Source organism: Paralichthys olivaceus, chromosome 14 (genome assembly GCF_024713975.1).
Source record: "Paralichthys olivaceus isolate ysfri-2021 chromosome 14, ASM2471397v2, whole genome shotgun sequence".
In the NCBI taxonomy this organism is placed as follows: domain Eukaryota; kingdom Metazoa; phylum Chordata; class Actinopteri; order Pleuronectiformes; family Paralichthyidae; genus Paralichthys; species Paralichthys olivaceus.
The window spans coordinates 2,881,402-2,907,381 of record NC_091106.1 but is presented as its reverse complement, the minus strand read 5'-3'; the positions used below and the strand labels follow the sequence as shown (position 1 = coordinate 2,907,381).

Below are 25,980 nucleotides of genomic sequence, written 5' to 3'. Positions count from 1 at the left end.
AAGCTTGAAAAGCAGCAACCATTAGTAGTGGACCCTGGCCCAGGAGAAAGCAAGTCAGTAATCAACACATGATTTTTGTTTTGTATTCATCAAATACAGACTTGTGGAAATGTTAATTAATTAATTAAAGTCATAATTTCGCAGGTGAAAGCACTATTTAAACACACTTTCGTCAGTTGCACAAGCTGCCATGCATCTATTTCAAGCCAAATCTGCATGATAGATACAATACAAAGATGAGGTTCATATACGTCATTATATTCTGTGAGAAAATCCATCTGGAGTCAACTTGTAGGTTAATTGTGCTCCCACGGTATTTCTGGACAAATGGAGGGCAGCTATTATTAGAGTTGTCTCTGCTCCTTGGGAGAAGTGTATGATGGGATTATGGAGGCCACCACCCTAAGAGCACCTGGTGTGAGGAGGCACTAATTTGGGAGATCTGGGAGAACAGGATAGAGCTGCCTTTAGCTGATAAGCATAATGGAATTCCTTTTCCATGTCCAACTGAAATCATGATGTGGTCTGAACAGTTCTGATTCTGACATCTGTTGGCTCAATGTGTGTTTCTGTAGGTTTCATTCCTGTATATTCTGTTTTATGTTATAATGACAATTATAATACCAGGTTTGTCCTTAATGACAAAACACAAGCCAGGCCGTGCTGTTTAGGCTGGAGAGGACATTACGGGAGCCTGGCCTCAAATCATCCTGAACAGTCTGCTCCAACTCACTCAAGCGTGCACAGACTGGTGCTGGACTATCAATAATGAAAGCATTTTACTGTGAGAATATTTGGAAGCTGCATCTCTGTGTGGGATCGTTCCGGTCATGGGCGGTAAGGCTCCTGCTCCGTTTGTTTCCCTCACAAGTGAGGACAGCTGGGTAATGTTCAGTCTGCAGGGCGAGGAATGTCTCTACACAAGAAACACCCCCAACCCTCGGATGAAGCTATTCAATAATCCCCTGTTAAAAAATAATAAAAGTTCTCCCTGACACAACGCAGGGAACCTGTGTCCAGGCTGTGTTTCCGTACAGAGTTCAACACAGAATGTGTTTTCACAAATCTAGCAGGACTGAGTGAAAGTATCTAAACCATTTTATCTGATTGTTAGAGTTAATGACTTGCAGAACTCCAGAGGAAACGCCCAAAGACCCATTTGTAGGGTGTGTGTTTTTTCAGGCAAAAAATCCAGCTCTGCTCTCCACGGTTTCTGAGACACACCACAATTCTCATACTAAACAATCAAACCAATCAGATCACTGCTGTTAGGTCATTACTTAACAATTACTTCAAACCCCTTTTTGGTTAGGTAATAATCATTTAGTAATGTACAGTAACTTTGATACCACAATCAGTTGAAAGAGTTAAGATGGACAGATCACATGTTTCCTTGTGTTTTATCATCATCTTTATCATTCATTTGGGTTTTTTGACATGATTTTCACTGTCACACAAAATAATCAGTCATTTAAAAGACACTACACATGTTTTTGTTTACATGGACCTGCTGTTATTAAAACTGCTTTGTTTCTTGGTTTATACATTTTTGAGCTACACTGTCAGTGTCTCAGAAGAAAAGCATAAAAACTTTGATAGTACCAGAGCAATTCCACAGACAACATTATTTCGTTTAAGAACCTTGTTCAAGGTCATGTTACTGGTGCCCATGACTTGTGCACATGCCACCTTTTTGTCGGGTTTTATCATGTGCATGTGTCACACTGGGGGACACAGATGTCACAGAGAACCACAAGGTCTTTTTGAGAAGTCTTTCAATAATTTAATAAGTTATTAAAAGAGTTAGAGTTGACTTTTAATGTTTTTAACTATGTTTAAAAAAGCAATAATTCCAGTAAATAAAATATTTTCTATTTTTCCAGAAAAGTTTGAGAGCTTGTATTACCCATTAACAGTGTCAGCATTAATAACACTGCCCTCCTGGATTTGGTTGATTAGATTAAAAGGATTTAAGGACACACGTGAATTAGACCACGGTGAATACTAGTGGTGCAGCTTTGGACAGCAATGCCAGGAATGTGAAGCGTCACACAGTAACTGGTCAACTTAAACACCTGTCAGCCTGTGGTGGGATGGAAGCTGTGAACCCCTGTGGAGCCTGGCACTGAGGACCACAGAGTTGACCTGAGGGGTCACAGGACTCTCGGGGTTGGAGTCCTGCTTCTCTGTGTTATATATCGGGAGTACCCTAATGACTGAAGACGACAGACTAATGAAAAGCCACATTTAACACTGGTGGTACACTCAACTCACTTCTTCCATGCAAATCAGAAAACAGTCTTTTCAAAAACAGGGTTTCTATGCTAATCTGTGTGTCCTGGTTGTGGAAACTCCAGCATTGTAGTGAATACACTCCTCTCATTACAACTTGCAATGAATTATGGTCACAACATGAAGATTAAAAACATATAATAGAGTAAAATAATAGGAAAATAAACCAGTTAAATGATTGAATTGCATTTTGTAACTTTTGCCAACATGATTTCTGAAACAAAAACAAAACGTTTTTTTTTTTTTAAGGTATGAATTTTGAACCACGTTGGCATGATTTTTCAACAAACTGCTTCTTTATCAAATAAAAGTTTCTTCAAATGTGAAATTTAATCTGTAGACAAGCAACTGTAGAAGAAATTTGAATGGAAAATGTGCAAGATGACAGTTTGAACTAAGGACTGAGCTGCAGTCAGGACATGATTGGACTGGAACCAGTTAAATAAGAGCTAACCTCGATGTCGAAGGTTTAGACTGTGCTCACTCAGTCAGGGGGGCGCTACTTGGTGGATGGACAAATTCCTCTATCGACATCAAACAACAGCTGTAAAAACAGTAGAGGCTACAACACTTAAGTGAACTGATTGGAAACCTTATATATTTAGGTAAAACTATGTCTCTGATATTCATCTAAGTTACAATACTGAACAAACACAGTGTATTTCAACTTATTTCACACAGATCATTCTGTGTTGTGTTGTTGTTATCTGTACAGAATTGATTATTCAAAACCTCTCGAAAATGCCCTCAGCACAAGCTAACTGCAGAGAGGAGTTAGAAGACCTGGAGTGCAGTCAGTGTGTGTGTGTGTGTGTGTGTGTGTGTGTGTGTGTGTGTGTGTGTGTGTGTGTGTGTGTGTGTGTGTGTGTGTGTGTGTGTGAGAGTTTAGGGATGTTCTGCTGTTTAACTCTGTTGTAATGAATATAGATGCAGTTTAAGTCAGTTAAACCTTGTTCGTACACAGAGCTGCTCCAGGGGCAGAAATAATCTCATTGGTTGAGATTACTGATTGGACCTTTATGTGCAGAAATGAGGGAACATTTATGGGATGTTAATACATGAGATTTCAAGAGGCTTAGAATTTTTATTCAGCAAAACCTCTTAGACCACCCCACAAACTGAACATTTTACTGCAGTCACGCAAATCACCGAAACACTATTGCTGCACTGTGTGATCATGTGGTTCAGTTTAATAATATTACAGTGCTCACATCAGAAAACAAGGGGTTTTGTTTTGTTAGTGCAGTGCTTATAATTCCAAAATAAGAGTGTTGATACTGGTTTAGGACAAAATTGTACAATGTCTGGGCAGATCTACTTGACATGGTGCTTTCATGTTCATTTAGTGAAAATATTGTGTGAAAATGAATCAAACTGATTGACCCTCTTTCTATGTTGGAGCTTTGGTGCTAGGATATGTTATTTACAACACCTAAACACAACAACTCCAAATAAACCACAATGGTTGGATTATGTAAATAATTCTGTTAACAGCAGTTGCAGTTGAGTTCAAGAAGTGAAGATTAAGACCATATATTCATCAATGATAAAACTGTAGATTTATAGCTGCTAATTAAATCGCATAATGTGTGTGTTAAAACAAATCACTGTTCCTGCTTTGAAGGGATTTCGGTTCTGTATTTGGTTTGCCATAAATAGAATTTATGTATGATACAACACTGCAAATGTCTGTAATCAATTAAAACAACAATAAACATGTGTACCAGGGACAGTGAAAATCACTGCAGATAACATTAGCTGCATCAGGCTCAGGTCGGGTAAAAACAGAATGCCTGTCGTGTTTAGGTCATACGTTTTCTCTTGGGCTCAGTTGGATTTGGACAGAAAATTGCGGCCTGAGCTTCACTCTGTTTCCAAACTCCAGGTGCCATAGTAGTATAAATATTAATGCTGCTAGCATTAGATTGCTACATATTAGAGACTCCAGCAGTGTTTCTGTAACAAACCTGGAAGCTCCATCATGTTGTCCTTGATACAAGGCTAATTAAATTCTGTATAGTTCTGGGAAATCAGAAACACCAGTTGCCTGATTACTTTATTTATTGTTTGAACAGTGGTCAACAGTGACTGGTTGGGCCACAAAGGTCAGTACAGCTTGGGTCGTATTGTTTGAGGCATATCAAGTGCATTTTCATCCAAGGCAGAGACTTGTAAGGTTAAGTTAGCCTGGAGGTTTTTCTCCTTTCCACACAACTGTATAAACTGACATCACTGATGCCCTCTTGGTGCATCATAAGGCTGCCTACTCCACTTCATTTGTGGCCATGTCAATTCAAATAAATGTTAACCAAGAGTACATAGAAGTTTGAGCTGTTACCACCATGTCATTGTAGAATTGGACTGTGACAGGTATTCCTCTTAAGCAAAGCAAGGCCGTCACAGTTGGATAACTAAATTAATTCCACTACAAGAGAGGATATTGTCCCATACCCAGACCTGCCAATAAAGACCCTGAGGACAATGTCTCCACTTCAACTACAGAATACTATGAGTTTAAGTATGGGTTTTCCAAGAGGGAGGTAGGCCTCACCAGAGAGTGTACACTTTCATAGGAGGTGAAAATATATGACAGGGTTTCCAGTAGGAGAAAACATACAACAGCTTGAATGTGTGCGATTTGATTTAAGACAGATCCTTTTGGTGGTATGTTTTAAGATATTTAAATAATATCCTGGATATTTTTACTCTGCATATGTGAGCCGTGTAACAAAAAAACATTGTGTTGACTTTGAGCATCTGCATTGCAGGCTTACCTCATGGTGTGAATGCACTCTGGCTCCTTAGTGAAGGCGTAAGCATAACCGCTGGATGTGGTGCCAAAGTCAATGGCAACCACCACCACAAAGGACAGCTGTGACTGCACCTGGTCTGTGTCGTTCTGCTGTACAGAGACAATGTGACGGGACATGTGGTGAGACACGCAAACACACACATACACTGAATTTGAGTTGGAACGAACCAATTCACAATCACAACAGCAACATAAGTGAGCACAGAAGTACAACAATGGATTCAGAGTTTGAAGAAACACAAACAGGTTCAGTTACAGGTGCAGACGTGGAACTGAAACTTGAAGACACCATGACCTGGGTGACTGGGAGTCTTCACAGTTATACAATTAAACTCAGAAATAAAACTACACAGCAGCACGGACATAACATGTAAGCCTCATTCCTGCTACTCGGAACAATGTAATGAAGAGATTAGAATTCTCAAATCAAATAATATTTGTAGTTCATAAATCATTATTTGCCTCATAGAGATTAACAAAGTGTGACATCCTCCGTCTTTAATGCTCAACTACAAACAGCACAAAAAGTGAAGAGCAAACAGGCCTTTCACTGTTTGTTCACACTAATATGGTATATGATATATAATATATTAAAATTATAACATGATGCACGTTATTGAAAAATATGCTGACAAACTATTCTGTGAGACAGCCAGGCCAGGTGAAGTAACTACTGAAACAATGAGCATCCAAGTCACCTGAGTGTGCGAGGGAGACAGTGGAGTGATTCCTGGGTCGCCCATGCTCTTTGCTGGAGAAGGATTGGCCATGGCATCTGTAGAGAAAGACAAAAACATTCATGTCACAGTTAAGCACCACAGTTTTATTTTGTTAAGCTCCATTGCATCGGCTCAAATTAGGGTCAGAAAGATTTTTGAGCTTGAAAAGCAATGCTCACCGATTTTTAGATATAAATCAAATTTGTAAGTCAGTTTAACAATTCTGCAGGAGAAATTCAAGTTGTTACCAGCAGAAGAGTTGTCTATGAAAAAATAAGACAGTAGCTGTGTCTCAAATCAGGAGCTATATCCTTCACAGGCTGCATTTGAAGATCAGTTGCATCACAGTGGCATAACAAGACTGTCCCATTTCGAAGGATCCTTCAAATGCAGCCAGTAAAGGCGCTTGTGGTGAATCCCCCACTGTGTTCACACATTGGATTTCCTGACTTTCTGCAGACTTTATACTCGGGGGCAGGCCAGTAAAGTCCACAGATAATCCAGAGGCTCTAACTCCGACATTCACACATGCACATCTTCCAGAGAACGTGCAGAGAATCTCCTGAGTTCAGGGCATGTCTGAAAGCAGCTTTAGGTTGAGTCTCCTTCAGAGGATGTGGTTCACCTGTACCACGAACACCACCTCCTTCATGGGCTGCTAAGACCACGTCCTCTGAAGGACACACCCCTTGAATTCAGAGACAGCTAGTGTGAACAGTGGTGAGGTTACATAGAGAAGAGGCAGAGGTCAAAGGTTGACTCGATCGACCAGAAGTCAGTAAGCAGCTGTAGACAATCACATTTGAACTGATCTGGGATCTGCCCACATATACAGTACAAACACCTGGGATCATATGAGGAAACAAGAAGAGAATAACAACCCCTGAACTATCACAGCAGATCGTCAGAGGGTGAAACCAGATTATATTTGACATTTGTGTTTGAACAATGATTAAATGCAGGCACCCATCGAAGTTGACTGTTCGAGTTGATACAGATGTATTTTGTCCTCACTTCGTAACGAGCCTTCTGGATCTAACAGTAACTGCATCTAAGGAGACGCAGACCAGAAGCATAAGTGCCCCAGAACCAAGCGCTGAACAAATCACTCCAGAGGTCCTGCCCCTGAACTCTGGCAACTTTTTTCTGGCCTGTAAATACAAGAGAAGAGAAAAGATGCCCCCTTTCTTGGTCCAGAACCACACACTGACAACCTCTGCTCGATTCAAAGAGCAGAAAACGACTGTTGCACCTGTCTTTAAAACACAATCACTCTCCAATTGAATCGGAGATTATCGCTCCATTTGCGACCATCATTTTCATTAGTGTGGCTTAATAGCGTTCACAGAAAATGTTCTTTGAATTCACACAATAACAATACTCCCTCGACGTATTGTAAGTGTCTGGCAGAATCGTCTCACGGCGGGACATCGTGTTATCCATCCTATTTTTCCGCCTCACTCATCCTTTTTTCTTGTCCACCCCTACGGAGTGGATGAGTGGTCCGAAGACCCATAATACACTATTCCAGGCAATTATGGTGCAGAATTACAGACCACCTGTGGCTAGGCTGCATCCAGTCACCACCCAGCCTGTCTTTCCATGGCCCCCAGCAGGCAGTCCCAAAATCACCTTTCCAACCCGGAGTTTTTATTCCCCACAATGGCCATAAAAATCTCCTCACGTAAAGTAATTGCTCATGTGCTAAATAATATCTAAAGTGCTGTATTACTCAGGTTTGGCAGAGCCATTCTCTGTTATTGTGATAGCAAACGTTGTTTACCTCCATGTCATAATAAATTTAGACAGGTTGTGTGTATGTGAGTGACAAGAGTGTATCTACATTGATTCCTTCAATCCTGCATCTGAATCAGTGCAGAAAGTAACGACAGATGTGACGATCGTGTGTTTAAAGCTGTGTAAAGGTTGCAGCCTTGAAATTCTCGAACAGTAAATGAAAATACAGTAGGTACTGTCACTGCTTCATTCTGCTGTCATTTGTTGAAGGTCACATTAAGAGCCATTTAGTGTCCAGTGTAACCTGTTGACATAACCCTCATCATTTTATTCTATAGAGGCCAGGCATCATTTAACAAGGGCAACTAAAACCTGAAACTCTACATGTCAGTTGTTCATGGTGAGGACGTTACTGATGCAGGTTAATTCAGCACTATGACTCATTGATAAAAGTGATGATTGCAGTTTGACTTACAGTTCTTTATTTTATTTAAAACAGTTCAAGATATGCTAGCATATATCTTTTATTATCCATTCGTTCTGCCAGTACAGCAACATTAACTGATTACTGAAGTATCGCAGACAGGGCGGTTTTGAGTTTGTTGCTGCATCTGGTCAACAAATTGTTTAATCTCATTTGTTTCATTTCATAGTGATGACACGGCTGCAAAATAAAATGATTTAGCCATTCTTGAATAGGCTGGATACAGAACTGCGTTTAACTGCTTGTGATAGCATGTTTTGTCCACCAGTCATCTGAGCTGATAATATACTGTATGTGCCCCCATGTATTGTTTGCATCACACAGTTGTTCATTATCAGTGGTAGTCAACACCATGCACATGAGCACCTGGTTGCCAAGGGCAGCCAATGAGCCGCATGCAAGGCAGTTCTAAAACTAACATGAGTCACCACTAGAGCATTTGAAATAATTATTTGATAAGTTTAACATCATACAAAACATTAAAGGGAATTCAAGTGTAAACAAGTGTATCTCTGGCCTGTTAGCAAGCTAAACCTGCCTTTCAGAATAAAAGTCTGACATGCTCACGACCTAAAATAGGTGTCCCCACGGTAATGTGAGTTTACGGCTCCTGGCATAAATTGACTTGTAAGTTCTCTCTGAAGTGAAAACCTCAATAAATTACCTCAAACACATGTTTGGTATTTCTCTAAAGAAATTTGTTGTTGGTTATTATACAGTACATACCAATAGTGGCACAACTCTTATAGGATGAAATCAGCAACAATGACTGGCCCCTTCCAGTGTCAGTGATTTCATTTTATTTCATTTTCAACATGAAACAATTGAAAGGTTTTACCCATCTGCACTTCTGTTCATGAAAGCACATGCCCAAAATGTGCAGTTAAAGGCAACAAATGTGTGTTTGAGTGTAAGTGGTAGGGCTGCACCTTCAGTGCATCGATGAATCTAACAATACATTTTTCGATTAATCTACTGATAATTTTTACTACTAGATTAATATAATAATTTATCAAAAATATAATTCTAAAACTTGTATTGTTTATATATATTTAATCATCTTTCAGTATCATCTAATCTCAGTATGCTCTGCAAGGCATTATTCTACAACAAAAGATAGCCAAGTCTAAACTGCTAATGCTGTATTTATACAAATTCCATCCAACATAAACTTACTGCAAGTTCCATTAAAGTAAAAGGAATGAATCAATCTACATTAAGCTGTCCAATAAAAATATATTTTGAAGAAGCCTAGTAGTTGTATTGATGTCTATATAAGGTAAAAAACTGACTGTCAGATAACATAAATAAAGGAAAATTAAATAGTATTTCAACAATGTTTATTTTTATTTTTTTACGTAATTTATGTATTTACATAATCGAAGACAGTGATTACATCGATGTGTCGACCCAACCTTAGTAAGTGGAAACGAAGGGAGACTCAGATGAAGTCATTTGTGTTAATACGATTTATGACAATGAAAAGTCATAAATCTGTGATGTAAAGACTGCCACGACAGATGTTCTTAATGACCTCTGAGCAGATATTCATCTTTCTAGGCACATTTTCCACTGTGTCCTGGTGGCAGTGTTACAACAATAATACCATGTAACCACAACATTCACGTAACATCCAATATCTAAAAGGCTATGCACAGCATTTAGTCTAATCTTCGTTATCTGACACTGATGATGGCGTGGCCATCTGGACTTTTACACTATTGAGCCACTACACAAATTGGGCTGTTGGAGCTGTGTTTGGTTTGCTCCCCAAGCTCCCCCACTTGCTTAGTGTTCATCTGTTTGTGTCTTTATCATCATTTAAACACTGAGCCAGCCCTTCATTAATTTACGTGAAAAACAAACGTATATCGAAATTCTAATTTCTAAGCTTTATGTTATTAATTTCTTTCTTATTCCTTATCTTTAATGATACATGTCTTTTCATCTGATACAGTATTCTATAAAAGTTAAAAAAATAAAAAAGATTAACTTAAAGGTCCAGTGTGTAAGATTTAGGTGAAAGGGATCTATTGGCAGAAATTTAATGTAGAATAATCCTCATGATGTTTTCACAAGTTAATTTCATCTAAATTGTATGAATTGTAGTTTTCTTTACCCCAGAAAAGGTCCTTTATATTTAAATACTTTGTATTTACATTGAGGGGGTCCTCTCTACGGAGGCCACCATGTTTTTTACATTAGTCCAGACTGGACAAACTAAACAACTATTGAGTTTTTATCACAACTGAAGCTAACAGGTTTTTTTACATTGGAAGGGGAGGACGACGTGAGGGGTGTTCAGCTGCAACATGCAACTTCAACACTAGATATCACAAAATTATACACACTGTACCTTTAGAGTCCAGAAAAATCTAAATGCTGTTATATTCCACATCTATTTATCAGCAATTCAATTCAATTTTATTCGTATAGCGCTGAATCATAATATACATTATCTCAAGGCACTTTACATAGAAGGTCAAAACCTTAAAATCATATTAATATAGAGAAACCCAACAGTTCTCACAATGAGCAAGCACTTTGGCGACTGTGGAGAAGAAAAACTCTCTCCCAGCAGTGACTGTGCAGACAGCAGAGCAGCAGAGTGGGACCCAAGGAGTCAGTACAGACACCAGTCAAGTTTTATAGCAACAGGAAACCAGTCTTGGGTTTATTCAGCAGGATAATATAGTATGGCTGTATTTTACAGAAATATCCAGTGTCTACTGCTGTATTTACTGTGCAGCTCTACAGTCTAACCTCACCATATAACATTTTCTTCATTCGTTATTATTATTAGTCTAAAGGGAAAATAGTAATAGCAGACTGAGCAGCAGTGCTCCACCCTGTGATAGGCTGCTAAACTGCCCAGGGTGTAACACGCCTCTCGCCCAATTTCAGCTAGGGCTGGCTCTGGAATCTCATGGATAAGGTCTATAGATAATGTATGGATTCTTCTTTTCTTGTCATTTCTTGAAGCATTTCTTGAAACTACTTTTCAGAACTGATGAGAGGATCCGGAGTCATGACATGCTGCAGAGCATCCATCATCTAAGCACTGGAGAAGGATGCGCAGATTGAAACAGGAAATTTTGTATTTGTTTGAAAGGTCTGCTGACCCCCTGATGTCACAGCAGTGTTTACTATGCAGCTGAAAAGGATGTGAAGACTCTTGCTATTCTCTCTCGACTCTGTAAGAGCAGTGACTTCCTGTTGGCCTCACATTCCATCTATTCCCCAACAGACTTACTCAGAAGTCTGAGCCAGAAGAGTGCAACGATCAGACACTTGTGTGATAAAAAAGACTTCCCTTATTCATTGATACTTAACTGTTTTAAGTAGACTAAATGATTTATTTTAGTCAAAGCACATTTTTGTGAGCTTTGATCGGTTGAATTTAGAACTAAGGTCAGTTTCACAGAGGTCTGTCTGATGAATAAATAATAAAAATCCAATACAGTCCAATACATGCTTTTAACAAAGCAGGGAGGATGACACCAGAAACCCTTCAACCACAGTGACCCAGAAAACATCTGTCACAACACAAGAAAAAAAGGATACCAGAAAAAGGTCCATATACAAATTCACTTATAACTTAATTTCTCATATTGCAATATTGTTATCTTGGCTGACTATAGCTCACTCAACATCTATTCTGACAAAGCAGTCAAATGAGCAGGTTTGGAGCAAATAACTGAAATATTGGTAAATGGTCTGTATTGATATAGAGCTTGTCTAGTCTTGATGACCACTTAAAGAGCTTTGCGGGACAGATTATTGCCATTCCCACATTCATACAGTGCATCTTTCTCATATACACAGATCAACAACATCGTTCTGCTTATTGCACACATACAGCTGCAAATGGATGTCAACAATGGTGTCTGTGTGGGAAATGGAAATGTAACCCATGCAGAGGTTCTTGGATATGTGGACTTATTTCTCTTCTTCTTCTTCACGTGCACCCTGTGGTGCTTTATAGGCAGCTTGGGAGATGTAGAAGGGGTTGAATCAAGATCCCATACTCTTGAACACAGTGTGAGTTTGGATTTTCTAAACATTTGTCTATTATTTGTCTACATGTACAAAAAGTTTTTGGGGTGAGTTGTCCATTGTATCCCAGAGCCATTTACATCTTGACTGTTCTTCATGCAAATTTATGAAATCCATTCAAAAGGACATTCTATGAGTTGGCTACAATTTTGCCCCAAGGTCTGGCAGCTACAAACTGCAGCTATGTTATAATTAGGCCTGTATGCTGTATCTAGTTTAAATATTTAAAATGTAACATGTTCATGAACTTGTTTAAAGACCCACAGAGAATTTTAGGACATCTTGATTGACAGTAGAGGTCTGTTTCAGAGTACAGTGGCATCTAAGACTGTGATGAAACACAGAGACAGATACAAAGCGAGGCACAGACTGTTACCTACAATAGCACAAGAGGAGCCTCATTAAGTTTACTGCAGCAAACTGTGAGGCATAAACACAAAAAAATCAACTATCAAAGAGCCACATTCATAAGGCCGACAGCAAAATGAGTTTGGGGAGAGAGGGGCTGTTTCTTTTTCCCATCTGAGGTCCCATTCATTCATGCCATGCTGAGAGAGGAGGGGAGAAAGGGTGAGACCCTCTCCTCTCTCTCCCCTGGCTGACGCATCCACTTGGCCGTCAGCCCAGACACACAGTGCAGAGAACAGGCTGACAACAGCTGCAGCCACTACGCACACATAAATCCACACAAGCTGAGTCTCATCTAAGACGCACACAGTCACTGTCATACTCATGTATTTTCATGGGTGATTGAAAACATATTTTAGACCCAAGAAGCTAATCACTTGCAGATATTCAAAAGCTTTATAATTTTTAAGGAAAACTATTTTTATTCTTGTCATGTTGGATAAATCCCCTGAAAAACTCTGGGACAATTAAACTCATACTTGTATACTTGTTCTCTCACATGTCATACTGATAGAGGCTGGTTTTATAGAGACTATGCTAGAATGATTCCTGGCCCATTGTAAAAAATATGTAAAATTAAATACTGAATTTTGAAGGAAAACACCAGTACAACATATCACTCATGTGGATATACTGTACATACAGGCACAAGTGTCAACAAAACTTTTTATGGTGTTCAATATGATTTTTTGCAGAACATAAGGCCCAAAAAAACTCTATACTTTATACATACTATATATAGTATGTATATATTATAGTATAGTATACTATATATCAGAATCAGAAATACTTTATTAATCCCCATAGGGAAATTCAAATGTCACAGAGCTCCTGATAAAGAGGTGAAAGAGAAAAAGCAGGTATAAACATAGTAATATAAAAATCAAGTAAGACTAAAATGAAATAAAAGATATACATACCGTATGTAGAAATAAAAACCGGATATGTATACATTTAAAAATGAATGTAAGTAAAGTATACACAGTATACAGTATTAAGCTTTATAAATTACAGTTGTCATTATACAATTTGACAGCCACAGGCAGGAATGATTTCCTGTGGCGTTCTGTCGAGCAGCGTGGGTGGATGAGTCTGCCACTGAACAAGCTGCAGAGGCTAATCAAGACATAGCAATTGTAGTCCCTGGTATACATCGCAATATAAATCAAATAACCAGAATTTTTTTTTTTTGCACATTTGTGTTTATGTACAATGTTCTTATGTACAAATGTTTTTTCTTATGCACAAAACAGATTTTTACTTGCTCGTTCAATCATCCTGTGCGACTGCACTTCACTTACATTTCATACAAACCACTACTCTAGTGGTTTGTATGAAAAGCTTATATAATGTACATATTCATCATTTTTTTATTCAGTTTTAAATGTTTTTTATTCTATTGCCTTTTTATATTTCTCTATTCTCTTGTCTACCTCGTTATGACGTGCCTGCTGCTGTAACAACTGAATTTTCCCAGTGTGTGGATCTATAAAGTTTTATCTTATCTTATCTTAAATCATGATGTTTTCTAATCACTCACATGAACTGATCTTTATAAAAACCTGATGAATTCATATTTATGTTCCTGGATAAATGGGGCGTCGTTTCTTCTGCAACTAGGAAAGTTAAATCACAGCACTGCGTCGTAATCAGCTGGAAGGACTTCTGTTTGCAGTAGTGCGTGTGTGTGTGAGTGAGTGTGTAACAGGTTTAAACATGTGTCTCATAAACTCTAGAGTAAATCAAACAAATGTGAACGTCAGTCCTGTACGTGTCCTAATAACTTGTGATCAGTGATGGTGTTAACTGTTGAGGTGTTAAGTGAGCGCAGGTCAGAGGATCAGTGAGGAGGAAGCAGACTCCCACAGAGACTCTGACACAGGATGACCGGACCTTTAATGAGCGTCTGTCCTGATCCTGAAGAAATGCTGGTTATAATTATTCATATTGCGATAATTATCATTATTGTTTTATCGCCCAGCCCTAATATAAGGTGTTTTCCCAGGCAGAGCTAAGCTGACACTACATGTGAGAGTGAATTGTATTTGAAGACAAGGTGTGATCAAGAAAAGACATCAGTAAGAATGTTGAGTATTACAAATGTAAAATATTGATAAGAGTCAATTAACCACAAGTTATTCACCAATTCATATAATGAAGATAATCTGAATGATTAAACATTCTCCAGCCCACTCACTCAGGCTGCACAGTTAACTGTGATGGATCAAAAATCTCACAAGCTGTAAAACAGAGCTTCACATAACCTGAACATTTAAGAATCAGACTTTGGTATAAGTTTGTTACTTGTGTTTCCACTGTAATTCGCACACCTACTTCTTTCACAAGAGCCCAACAGAAACGTCTTCTTTATGTGTGCGACAGTGAAGTAGAGCAGGCACTGTTACTATTCTATACTTTACATTTTTCTACTCAACACTGATGTCGCATGAAGGCAACATAACAAACATGAAGTAGAATGAAAGTGACACGGAACAGAAAAAAACTCCAACCAGCCAAGACAAAAAAAAACAGAGAAATGAAAATAGTTTAGGTCTGAAAAGTCAGATGCACACCAGAAAACTGTTTTTTGCAATAATGCTGGCCCCTTCAACAGACTCAAACACCACTGATCTCTCTTACCACTTACATAAGAATCCTGTCGTACAGTACAGAGAGATTCTACAGAGGAGAGACCTCAAAGCAAACCTCAGATTCAAATGTTTTGTTGTCTTGCAGCAAAGCAAAGACAAAGATGATGAAGACAGAATCACATTACAGCACTTAATGTCTAAAGACATGGATACAACTTGCGTTGAAGACAACAGGTGTGTAAGTACAGTGGTGAGCAATCATTCATTATTATCTGGAAATGGTATAACCTTGAACAGGATATGAAATTCTTTCCCTCTTTGTGACACATCTGTTTAAACAATCAAAACTGGCATTACTGCCGCTACCCCCTGAAAATACCTGGAACTTACATTTACTGCAACTCTCTGAACAGTGCTGGTATTTAATTTCCAGGTATCTGACCTCTGTGGGTGGGGAACAGTGAAATCAAAAGGGCTCTTTGCATTCAAAAATATTTATTTAAAAAAAAAAAAAAGTATTTAAAATCACCATCACTTACACCTTCATATTCGCTAAGTGTTTTAACATCAAAGTCACCAAACAGAGCTTTAGCTTTTAGTGAGACAGATGTTTAAAAGACCAAAGGGATGCATTGTCATTACAACAACGAAACAAAGACTTTTATATGAAACAATGAACACAGACATCTGCAACAAAGAAAGAGCGGGACGGGTTCCTGGAGAGGGTAGAGCGATTTAGCTGCACACTGAGGAAATGCCTTAAAACTCTCTGCAGAACAATGGCTTTCCTTCCTGCCTGTCTGTAATGGAAATACTGATAACGACAAAAGCTGAGCTGAAATAGCCCCTGATTACTGCAAACAGTTCTCAACAATTAAGCCAGACTCGACAAAAATAGATCACCTTTGTTACGACTTGACATCCACTTCAAACCATCAGTATCTATCGCAATCTTTGACGACAGCACGCATTTGGATTAACAACTGAATTTTGACAACAAACATGTGCTCTTAAGATATCTTGGACAGTTGAGCACACCTCCTACGAGTATGATAGCTGTGTGATTTTTGCAATTTGTTGTGACCAGTGGTCTCCCATTGTATCACACACCTTCATGTTTCAGATCTAACTCTGCAGCTCTCCTTTTCTCTGGGTTTGCACATTCCCATTTAAACAGATTCCATATGAAATATTGACAAGTGAAGAAGTATTCACAGTTCAGCGGAGCAGCTTCTCCTTTTAAGGACACATTTCTGTCTGAGAGAACTTGCTGTAAACTACAAGCGTATTTCATTTTAATTCTTATTCACTAATAACTCATTAGGAGGCTGCTGCTCTTCCCTGTGTTCTCATCTCCATAGGATTAATATCTGGGCTCTGACTCCAGATGGTAGATGTACTCTGTTTTAAATAATTCTGCAGAACATTTACTTCTGTATTTAGGGTCAATCTGCTCCTACATCACCCAACTTCAGCCTGGATGGCTACACTGATATTATCCTGATATCCCTTAATTAACTTTGGAATTCTCCCCCAGCATAAAGCTCCCTTGCCTTTGGGAAGTATGGATTTCATGTTGGTATGCAGTGCCCTTTTTAAACCATACATTGTGCTGCATGTTCTTCACAAACAATTCAACCTCGGTTTCATCACTTCACGAACATATTTTCACAGTAGCATTGGGTAGAATCAAAAGTGCTTTGTGGTAAACTTGAGGGTTTTCCTGTAGGTTGTAGCTTCTCCCACAAATTGTATCGATACTTTAACTGTATTTTGTTTGCTCATTCTTGTAATTAAGATAAAGATATGACCATATTTTAAGACAAACGTCTATGCAGATTGTTCAAGATTCCCATACTTTTTGTTGCCACTGTACATAGCTGACATGCCAAAGCAGCATATGAAACCAATTACCATCTCACTTGAGCCTCAGCATATTGTTTCTTAACTCATGGAGCTTATAGGATGCATTTAAGATCATAAACTGTTCTGTTAGCAGTAAGAGACTGCTCAAAAGATTCAATGTGCTTACTGAGGCAAAGATTACAGCATGATAATTGCAGAGAGAATAATCATGTGTCACAGTTCAGGCTTCCTAACAATGTTTGTTTTTCAAATGAGCACTGTTTCCTCCCTCTCTCTCCCAGTGCCTATCTGAAGGCCTGTGAGCACCTCCCCCATCCTGTAACTCCCACTCCTCCACACATACTACCTCCACATGGCTCCTGTCACAGACATGACACAATGCTGAAAATGGCCTCCTGCTCCCATTTTCCCTACAATATTGACTTTTTTTTTTTTAGGGACAAATTTGTATATTCTATGCTATTATTTTTTGTACAATATAAAATGTACTCAATCCATACCTATCATATCTCTTCAGTTTGCCCTGTGGCTCCATGTGAAAAAGAAATAGACAGTACTACAGAAAGACCATCATGAGTACTGTAGTTGATGTAAATATAATAATACATTTGACGATTTCGATCTTTTAACTTCAGCTTTTTTGCTGCAGAATTGTTGGAGAAGAATCATCATTACACTGTACTGTATTTGGAACAATGAATATTAAATCCAACATTTGAAATTATCCCACAAAAATGGATGGAAGTGCCAGTCATCAAGATTGCATAAAGGACAAACTTGTGGTCAAGTTGGCTTGTTGTAATTCAAAGTTGACAGTGCTTCTTTTCAGACAAATACAATGACTGAATCATGGTTATATAGTTGATAGTTAATAGAAATAAATATTATTCCATACTGCTCCAGTCACTGCTATATTTGTAATATCCATATATTGACAATGCCCATGACAACAGTCATTTTTTACAAAGAATACACAAATGTTTTCAAACATGACCTCTGCAGTAATTCAAAAAAACATATGAACAACACTCAGACGTGTTCACACTACAGCAACAAATACTTGCGTTTTCAGGTGAGGGGTGGTGCAGCAGGTGGAGGCAGGACATAACGTATGAATTGTGCTACGCAGATCACATGTTTTTTATTACAGCGCATCGACACCAGCGTCACAAACTCTCTTGTCATCTTTGGCGGTGACTTCTGTGTGTGGCTCACTGCTTTTTCACCTGGCGAGATTTGTAAACATTTTTCATTTTAGCATCTGTTGCGTGTTAGAAAACCAGAACAGGTGTGGATTATCTGAAAAACAACAAAATCTTTCGTGCTTTTAAGACAGCTCAAGCAACACCGGTATCTTTCTCTAACCTTTAAAGCAAACACTATAAAAGGAGTAAAGACCCTGATATACTCCACAACACGTGGGTACTAGAATGGAGGAAAATCATAGTTCCAATACTGCAGAGACTTATCACATACCAGCTGTGTGCATTACAACACAAAATTATCAAACACAACCATCACAAATACTATTTAACAAAAACAGGCCGCAAATATGATTCTGAGTTTCCCTCTGATGTGGTAAGACTGCACCTTTTCTCCTTCAGTGAGTACCACATTTTTGTCATGAACATAATAAGTTGAATCTGGCTCCACTTTTGCTGCAACACAACATGATGTCATCTGGCAAGGTGCAGTGTTGGCCAATCACATACGTAAGCCCGCTCCTCCAGCTGGACTCCAACATGGTCAGGAAACAACACACCATCAACAACACAGCCCCTTCCTTGGCAAATGTCGGTCTGAATGCAGTCGGACTGACACTGTTATGTAAATGAGGGACCTTTTTTTTCATCCAACTCATTCAGACAGAAAGCTTGAACTCTTTTCGCTACAAATGAGCCTAATTTGCAGCAGCAGCAAGTAAACCAGATATTTCCGACAAATAAAGTTTGACAAGAGACATTTCGATAACACTTTCCCTTCACGATACCAAATCCAAAAAATGGGCTTTGAGTATTTTGCATTAAATAATAACATCTTATACATTGTATATTAACAGCTGTATGCTACTAACCCTGTATGATATAGTAATGATTGTTATTATTGTTGTAAGGCCTGGCTCAGCCCGTTACACAGGATGCTCTAACTTACACAACAGTACAAGAGCAACTTCAGAGTCCACCAGTGACGTAAATTACATCACCTAGTGGACCCTTGCCTTGCCTGTGTGCTAAAACTACAACATGCACTTAAGCATTTTTTGTGAGCGGTCAGACCAAAATGGGGGGGCACCTGAATCAAAACCTCCTGGTTAAAATCAACCAGTTAGAACAGCGACTAGAAGACAATGTCCTGTTGGAGACAGTGGCGGCTCCTGTCAAATATCTCGCAATTGTTACGATGATGGCTAAGGTAACTTGTTTAATGGTTAAATACATGAATCCTTGTCACTCCGGTCGCGTTAACACTGAGTCCTGCTGTTCATATCACGTCTCATGTTTTAATGAGCACAACTTGTTGACAAGTCATTTTTCATGATGTTTTAATAGTCTCATAAACTCTGGAGTGAATTAAGCAAACACTGAGTTACTTCATGTACTGATCAGGGAGTGAAGGAGGACACAGGAAACTCCAGCTCGGTACAAACCAACTGCAGCTTCTGCCCTGATTATGAAGCAGTGGTGCTGATCATTGAGCAGCTGTCCCCAGAGAGGAACTCTTTATAATCACTGTTTCCACTGTTCTTCAACAAAGTCACTTACCGGCTGCTTCACGTGAGCGCTCCTCAACTCACTGTGTCGCTCTGAGCGGGGACAGGGTCCCGGAGGCTGTGCTGCCTGGAAGCACATACACACACATCTTCACCTGTTCCTGGTATTTCACATGATGGCCTGATACGATGATGATTTATAAAAGAAACGTGAGCGTGAGCGACGTTCTCACCATCGAGAGTGAACGTCGCTCACGTTCGTCATATGTAAACTTATTTGTTCAGTTCATCGTTCACAACACTGCTCCTCTCGAGTAGCGAGATCATAGACCGGCCGTGATTGGACCACCAAGGTGCAAGTGCAACAGCTTGCGTATGATGAAAGCATGTTAGTGCGTGCCCTCCTAGAAGCCATAGAGATTGTACTGCAGTGGTTGGAGACGTAGTTCATGATCCCGAGAAGAAATTGGAGAAAACCAGAATCCAGAGAAGGTAAAATGGTCGTCTGAGCACAGAGGAAGTTCAAAAGTGACTGCTTTGTTACTGACATGGCAATGTTACATTGTGATAATATACATGTTTCTATAATCCCATTCATAACTACCTTAGCACATACACGTGCTATGGGTGTTTAGCTTACAGTTACCCTCACCTGCCCTTTGTTGTAGTAGCAGCCGTGAAAGTAAGCCAGTATGGTCCGGTACTCTGTACCACTAAATACTGTACTGCCATGCATCAAGTGATCATTACCTTAGTTGTGCTGCTATAGGTTTAGACTGCTGGGGGAACTCCCATCATGCACTGAGCACTTCTTCACTTCCCTCTGTCTCTCTGCCCCCCCACACCTGTTTATTTATTTATTTATTAGTTTTAACATGTCATCATGTCAAAGTGTCACTTTGTCCTCCCATAGTCCCTCTGGCTCTTCTCTCTATCTCGTTTCAGATAACTCCGGCACCGGGACTACAGGACCACAACGACCACCATCACCATTGTCTGCATTTATTACAAGAACTCAGCAATTCATTAATATATCTAGTCATGTTGTAGATCTATACATTGTTATTGTTATGGTTAGCCTTGATTTTGATGGTGCCAAATTGTTACCGGTCTCTCTCTCTCCACCTCATCTCTCTTCTCTCCCCCGCTTTCCACCCATCTCTCCTTTCTTCCCCCCTTACTTTTCTTTCCTCACCCCAACCGGTCGAGGCAGATGACCGCCCACATTGAGCCTGGTTCTGCCAGAGGTTTCTCCCTGTTAATGAGGGAGTTTTTCCTCTCCACAGTCGCCTGTGCTTGCTCATTGTGGGAACTGTTGGGTTTCTCTATGTTAATATTGTTTTAAGGTCTTGACCTTTAAATGTAAAGTGCCTTGAGATAATGTAAATTATGAATTGGCGCTATATAAATAAAATTGAATTGAATTGAATTACAATCAGTGCATCACTTATCCCTTACTGCATTTACCATCACAGTAACAGACTGTTTTCCTGCTGTCAGATGGTTTTAATGTCTCAGAAATCTGTCCAGTCACTGAAGTTAAGTGTGGAAAACATCAAAAAAAAAATTTAATTTCAAACTTCTTCTTCTTCTCTAAACTAATATTATGAACAACCACCTCTCACAGCTCAAGGGTCGAATTCCCCATGACAATCAAAGGTCTTTATTGTACCTAATAGTGCATATGTGGAACATATCCAAGTATGCAAACTTGCTTTGTAACATTCCTGAGACTGAAAGTACGAAACAAGTGTCCACAATTTGATTTTGTGATGCAGGACCCCAACAGCAGCCTGAGGGCCTTTCACAAGTGGAGATCAAAACACTATGGCTCTTGTTCAAATCTACCTTCCCGGTCTGTATTTCATCTTCTCATTGGTACCTAAAGCAACACACATTTAGTAGGGTCATTTTCAATCTGAGAAGGAATTCATCACCAAAGAAACACCATGGTCGTCTTAAAACTCACATTAGGATCAACTGGTGCTAGTTCACCTCCTGGGCACTAACAAGGTGCCCTTGAGCGAGGCACCGAACCCCCCAATTGCTCCCTGGGCGCCTTCATGGCTACCCACTGTTCCCTATGTGCTGTGTTCACACGGATGGGTTAAATACAGAGGTCAAATTTCCCCATGTTTGCATGTTGCATGCTGTGTGTGGGACAATAAAGAGGAATCTCAATCATCTTAATCTTAACTGTACTGGAAGCGTGAGGACATGATGAAAATTTGTTTCACTTTGATGATCACAATATGAAAATCACAGAGACCTTGGGATTTCAGCATGATATCATGATATAAGTTTTAATGATTTGGAAATAGGACAAAAATCATGCAATGAAAACAGAAGCCAGGGTTGCACTGTTAAAATTACATCTCAGACTGCTCAATAAGGATATCAAGAGTGTTTGAGATATCCTGCCACTACTGTTACACTTAATACTGTATTTCCTTATCTAACACCTTATAATCCTTTTAGTGGACTGTTCCTGTTTGACCTGACAGTGAGATACTCAAATCTACAGCTGTCTGTAGTTTTAGATGTGCTGTATTTGAATCTATATATGTGAGGTTAAACCAGCACACTTGATAAAATGCCTGATTAGCCCATAATGACGTCTCAGGCCCAGAATGTTCTGTATTGATTAGGTTAAGAGCTCAGGGGTATTCTGAATGACGGCAATTTGCTGTGTGAACTCATTGCACTGCAGTCCTGGATAATATGAGGCAAAATGCAAACTAAGACAATGGACAACCTGGACAGCTGTCTGAGAGGATGATGTTGCAGTTTGACTCTGCAGTGCAGATACAGCAGTGGAACGACAAAGCATGATTCAGCAAAATTACCCTCATTCACTTCAATCACATCATCATAAAACTAGCACGTATGTAGGACACATATTGTATGAGATGGTATTTTCTTACTTCTCTGTCTCATTTAGGAACATAAAAGAAAGGTGTGGAATGTTACCATGGCAACAAGCACAGTGCAACTGTCCTTGGTAGTATTCTTAAATTATGTGAATTCCACATGAAATTAGACCGGACATTTATGACCTGCAACATTTTATTCTTGTGAAAATAGATAATTTCTATCAAAAGTCAACTGCAGAGGTTGTGAGATTAATCCTCCTTATACAGTCATTCAGTAAAATAACATTTCTTTTACTGAAAGGATGTAAAGGACACACACCTGTGTTTTTACTGTGTGTATTGTAAGGGCAGGACAACTTACCCTACGATCATTGATTTCAGCCCACAGATATTTGAGACAGCACATAGAGTGATTCCAAGCACAGTCTACTCGGATTTAACCTTTAGGGTGAATCAGTCTGGGTCTACATCCACATGCATCACTTTTGTGTGCCATCCACTCTTCTTAGGAGCTTTTGGGCCCTTAACACAGAGAACTTTAGTTTGAAAAGGTTTAGTCTGGGTAGACAGAAGCAGAGATATTTGGAAATCAGGCAGTTGCCTACATTTGCATCCTGATTGGAACTTATCAATCATGACTCTACTATCAGCAATAAATCCGTAGGGCCGCATACACTCACTTTCAGTAACGGTTCCACCTTGTCGTCAGCCCAAAAGAAACCCCTATGTTTCAAAACTGCTGTTCCTCATCCGTATTTTCTGAAACCTAAGCAAACATTTACAAAGGAGTCCATTTATATAGAAACAAGTACTTTTTATATTCCACTATTTTGGCTGCTCGCTGTGTGAGTGGACCCAATGGAATGTCAGAAAGCATGTCCAAATGAGCAAATCCGAAACAAAGAGCTTGTGTCATCCTCAAAAAGCTGCAGTACAAATGCAAGATAAACATAAATCAAGCAGCTGAGAGTCCAAGTTAATAATATTAGACACGGAGGCAATATTGGATCAAGTGAGAAACGGTTGTGAAAGAGATAAAATGGCACTGCAGGTCCCCAGAAGTGATGTCTTGACAGACAAATGATGTATTCAGTTCAGCTCAGTGTCATACCCAATAACATAAGACTTTTGGCTGTGAGTGTTGTCATTCATCATGATTGTGCAACACCCTGCTACAAGTTAATGCAGTTTCATCTGACTGCTGGGGGATCTACAGCGGTGGATCAGCAGTAATGCTGGGTTCGTGCCTGGCAGTAATCACAGCCACTCCAAACAATTGCATCAAGACTTTGAACTCTTCCCAATCTTGACTTTCTATTTAAATGCTTAAACAAATGTATTTCTGTGATGGATGAAGGCCAGACAGAAATACAGGAGACAGGACCAAACCACAAAAAAATGTGGGGATAAAGCCCTTCATCCACAGTTAAGATTTGACGTGGATTCAAAAACTCACCCACGAAGCAAGAGTTGTTAGAATCAGAGATTTTTTGTGACACCCTGAAAACTATCAAGTTAGAAGTTTACCTTTCAACAACACAAGCAAACACTTCTAACTTTAGGAGTCTCACTGAGTCTGGTATTCAGCCTCCATCCCTGCAGGACATGAGGCTTGCAGTCTCAGTGGTAGTCAGTCAGTTACCTTACATAACGCTGGTGTGTGGCCAAGCCCCAACAATGGTTCACCCTAATATCTCAAAACTCCAAATCAACCAGACTACACTTCAGTTATTGACTAATCAGTCAGTGGAAGCTACAGTAACATGAGAATCACATTGTTAACTTCCTACCTTTAAGGAGTAACATAAACAAGCATGCCTCAATGTCGCCCTCCGCAGCGAATTATGATGGAAAACCCAAGATGGAGAAGCCTAAAAGTAACAATATCTGAACAATAAAATCTGCTTTGTGTGTTGAGTGCATGCCGAAGTGTAGAGTATGTGTGTCTCCAAAAGCTCTTATAAAAACACGTGTGATTCCTGTGTGTTTGTGCTGTGGGACAAACGAGCAAGCATGAAGTGGGAGAAATTCCAATGGAGTTCGTGTGGCTGTCACTGCAGCACGTCATGTCCCCAGATAACAGAGGGGTATCTGGGAGGACATCGAGGGGACGATGGTCTCCAGCTAACGGAGACATTAAAAGACATATCTGAAGCAGAGCCTGGTGGATGAACACTGTGTGACTGGATGGACACTGCCGCCTGAGGCCCCGGGGCTGGTGCACACTCTTATTTTGCTGCATTGACTCGTAACTCTGGTGGGACGGGCCGTGTGACCAAACTCTGCGGGGAAACAAGCTGCGCAGGTCCGGGGCTGTGTTCTCCTCACACTGCGACCGGGTTGAAGCTCTCGAGCCGAAAGTAACTTTTAAAAATCGGGGTGCTCGCACGGGGAGTGCCGCTTGTGGTGGAGGGGGGGGGCCCGCGGCCGGGCGAGGTCCTGTGCACTGCGGCTGCCCTTGGACAGCCGGGGCCGGGCTCCGCGGCTCCCTCAGCCTCCCTGCACTGCGGTGGAGGACATTTCTCACTGAATCACACCGTCATGAAAGACAACAAGAGTCAGCAAGCCTCCACTTTGACCGCGTCCCGCACACGACCACGCTAAAGCACGAGCTGCGTGCGCATTCATGCCCCCCCCCAACATACTACCCACCGCTGCAAACCCCCCCAAAAAACCGCCCGCACAGCCCGGGTTATCTTACCTGGTACTATCTCCTCTGTCGCCGCTTGTTTGTCAGTCATCACGTCCCGCAGTGTCTCCTCCTCCTGAGCCTTCTCCCCGACGCAGCTGCACCAAGCAATTTTCCTGCTGTACCGTTAAAACCGAGCGAAGAAGAAGAGAACACCTCCGCCGCAAAACACGCACACGTGAACCTTCCCGCGCCGCTAAATCCACGGAAACTTCCCTCCGCCTCCGCCGCTTCCTGTTTCGCGGAGAAGCTTCAGCACGCACACATGGGGGTCCCAAGTGCTGTGTGAGCAGAGGAGGGGGGGGTGGGGGAGCAGAGTGGATGTTGGACCCCAGACTACACTGCTGCTGCTGTGTCCGCCCCTCCCATCACATTCTGTCCTGGTGAGAGATCCTCCTGCTGCTGCTGCTGCTGCTGCCAGGACACCAGAGAGATGCTGAGCTCTGCTCCTACACAACATGATCACATGTGGAGGAGAACTTTAGGAAGGGTATGAGGAGTGTATGGAAACTGGGGAGGGGTGATAAACTCCTCTTTCCTTATGTCTCCTTCGTTGTCCTCATTCACTGAATGTGGTCCCAGGCTCGTCAGGGATGGGCCTCATCCATCCATACATCCATTTACCCATCCATTCATCCATTTACCCATCCATTCATCTATCCATCCATCCATCATCTATAGAGCTTATCCTTTAAGGCAGCTGACATTGGTTACACGCTGGGCAGGTCACCAGCATATTGCAG

General features: G+C 40.3%; 1 protein-coding gene across 5 annotated transcripts in view; it reads right to left on the bottom strand.

Moving 5' to 3' along the window:
• Window positions 1-25,615, bottom strand: part of hspa12a (heat shock protein 12A) — a 44,416-nt gene extending 18,801 nt beyond the window's left edge. For 3 of the 5 annotated variants that reach the window (XM_020094948.2, XM_020094964.2, XM_020094985.2), the window contains exons 1-3: window positions 25,250-25,614; window positions 5,803-5,879; window positions 5,067-5,194 (exon numbers count right to left, since the gene is read on the bottom strand). In XM_020094948.2, coding sequence (XP_019950507.1) covers window positions 5,067-5,194; window positions 5,803-5,879; window positions 25,250-25,289 — 245 coding nt within the window. In that variant the 5' untranslated portion in view covers window positions 25,290-25,614. Of the gene's footprint in view, window positions 1-5,066; window positions 5,195-5,802; window positions 5,880-25,249 lie in introns of all 5 variants that reach the window. The other 2 variants (XM_020094956.2, XM_020094970.2) reach the window with 1 other exon arrangement.
• Window positions 25,616-25,980: the final 365 nt, after the last annotated feature.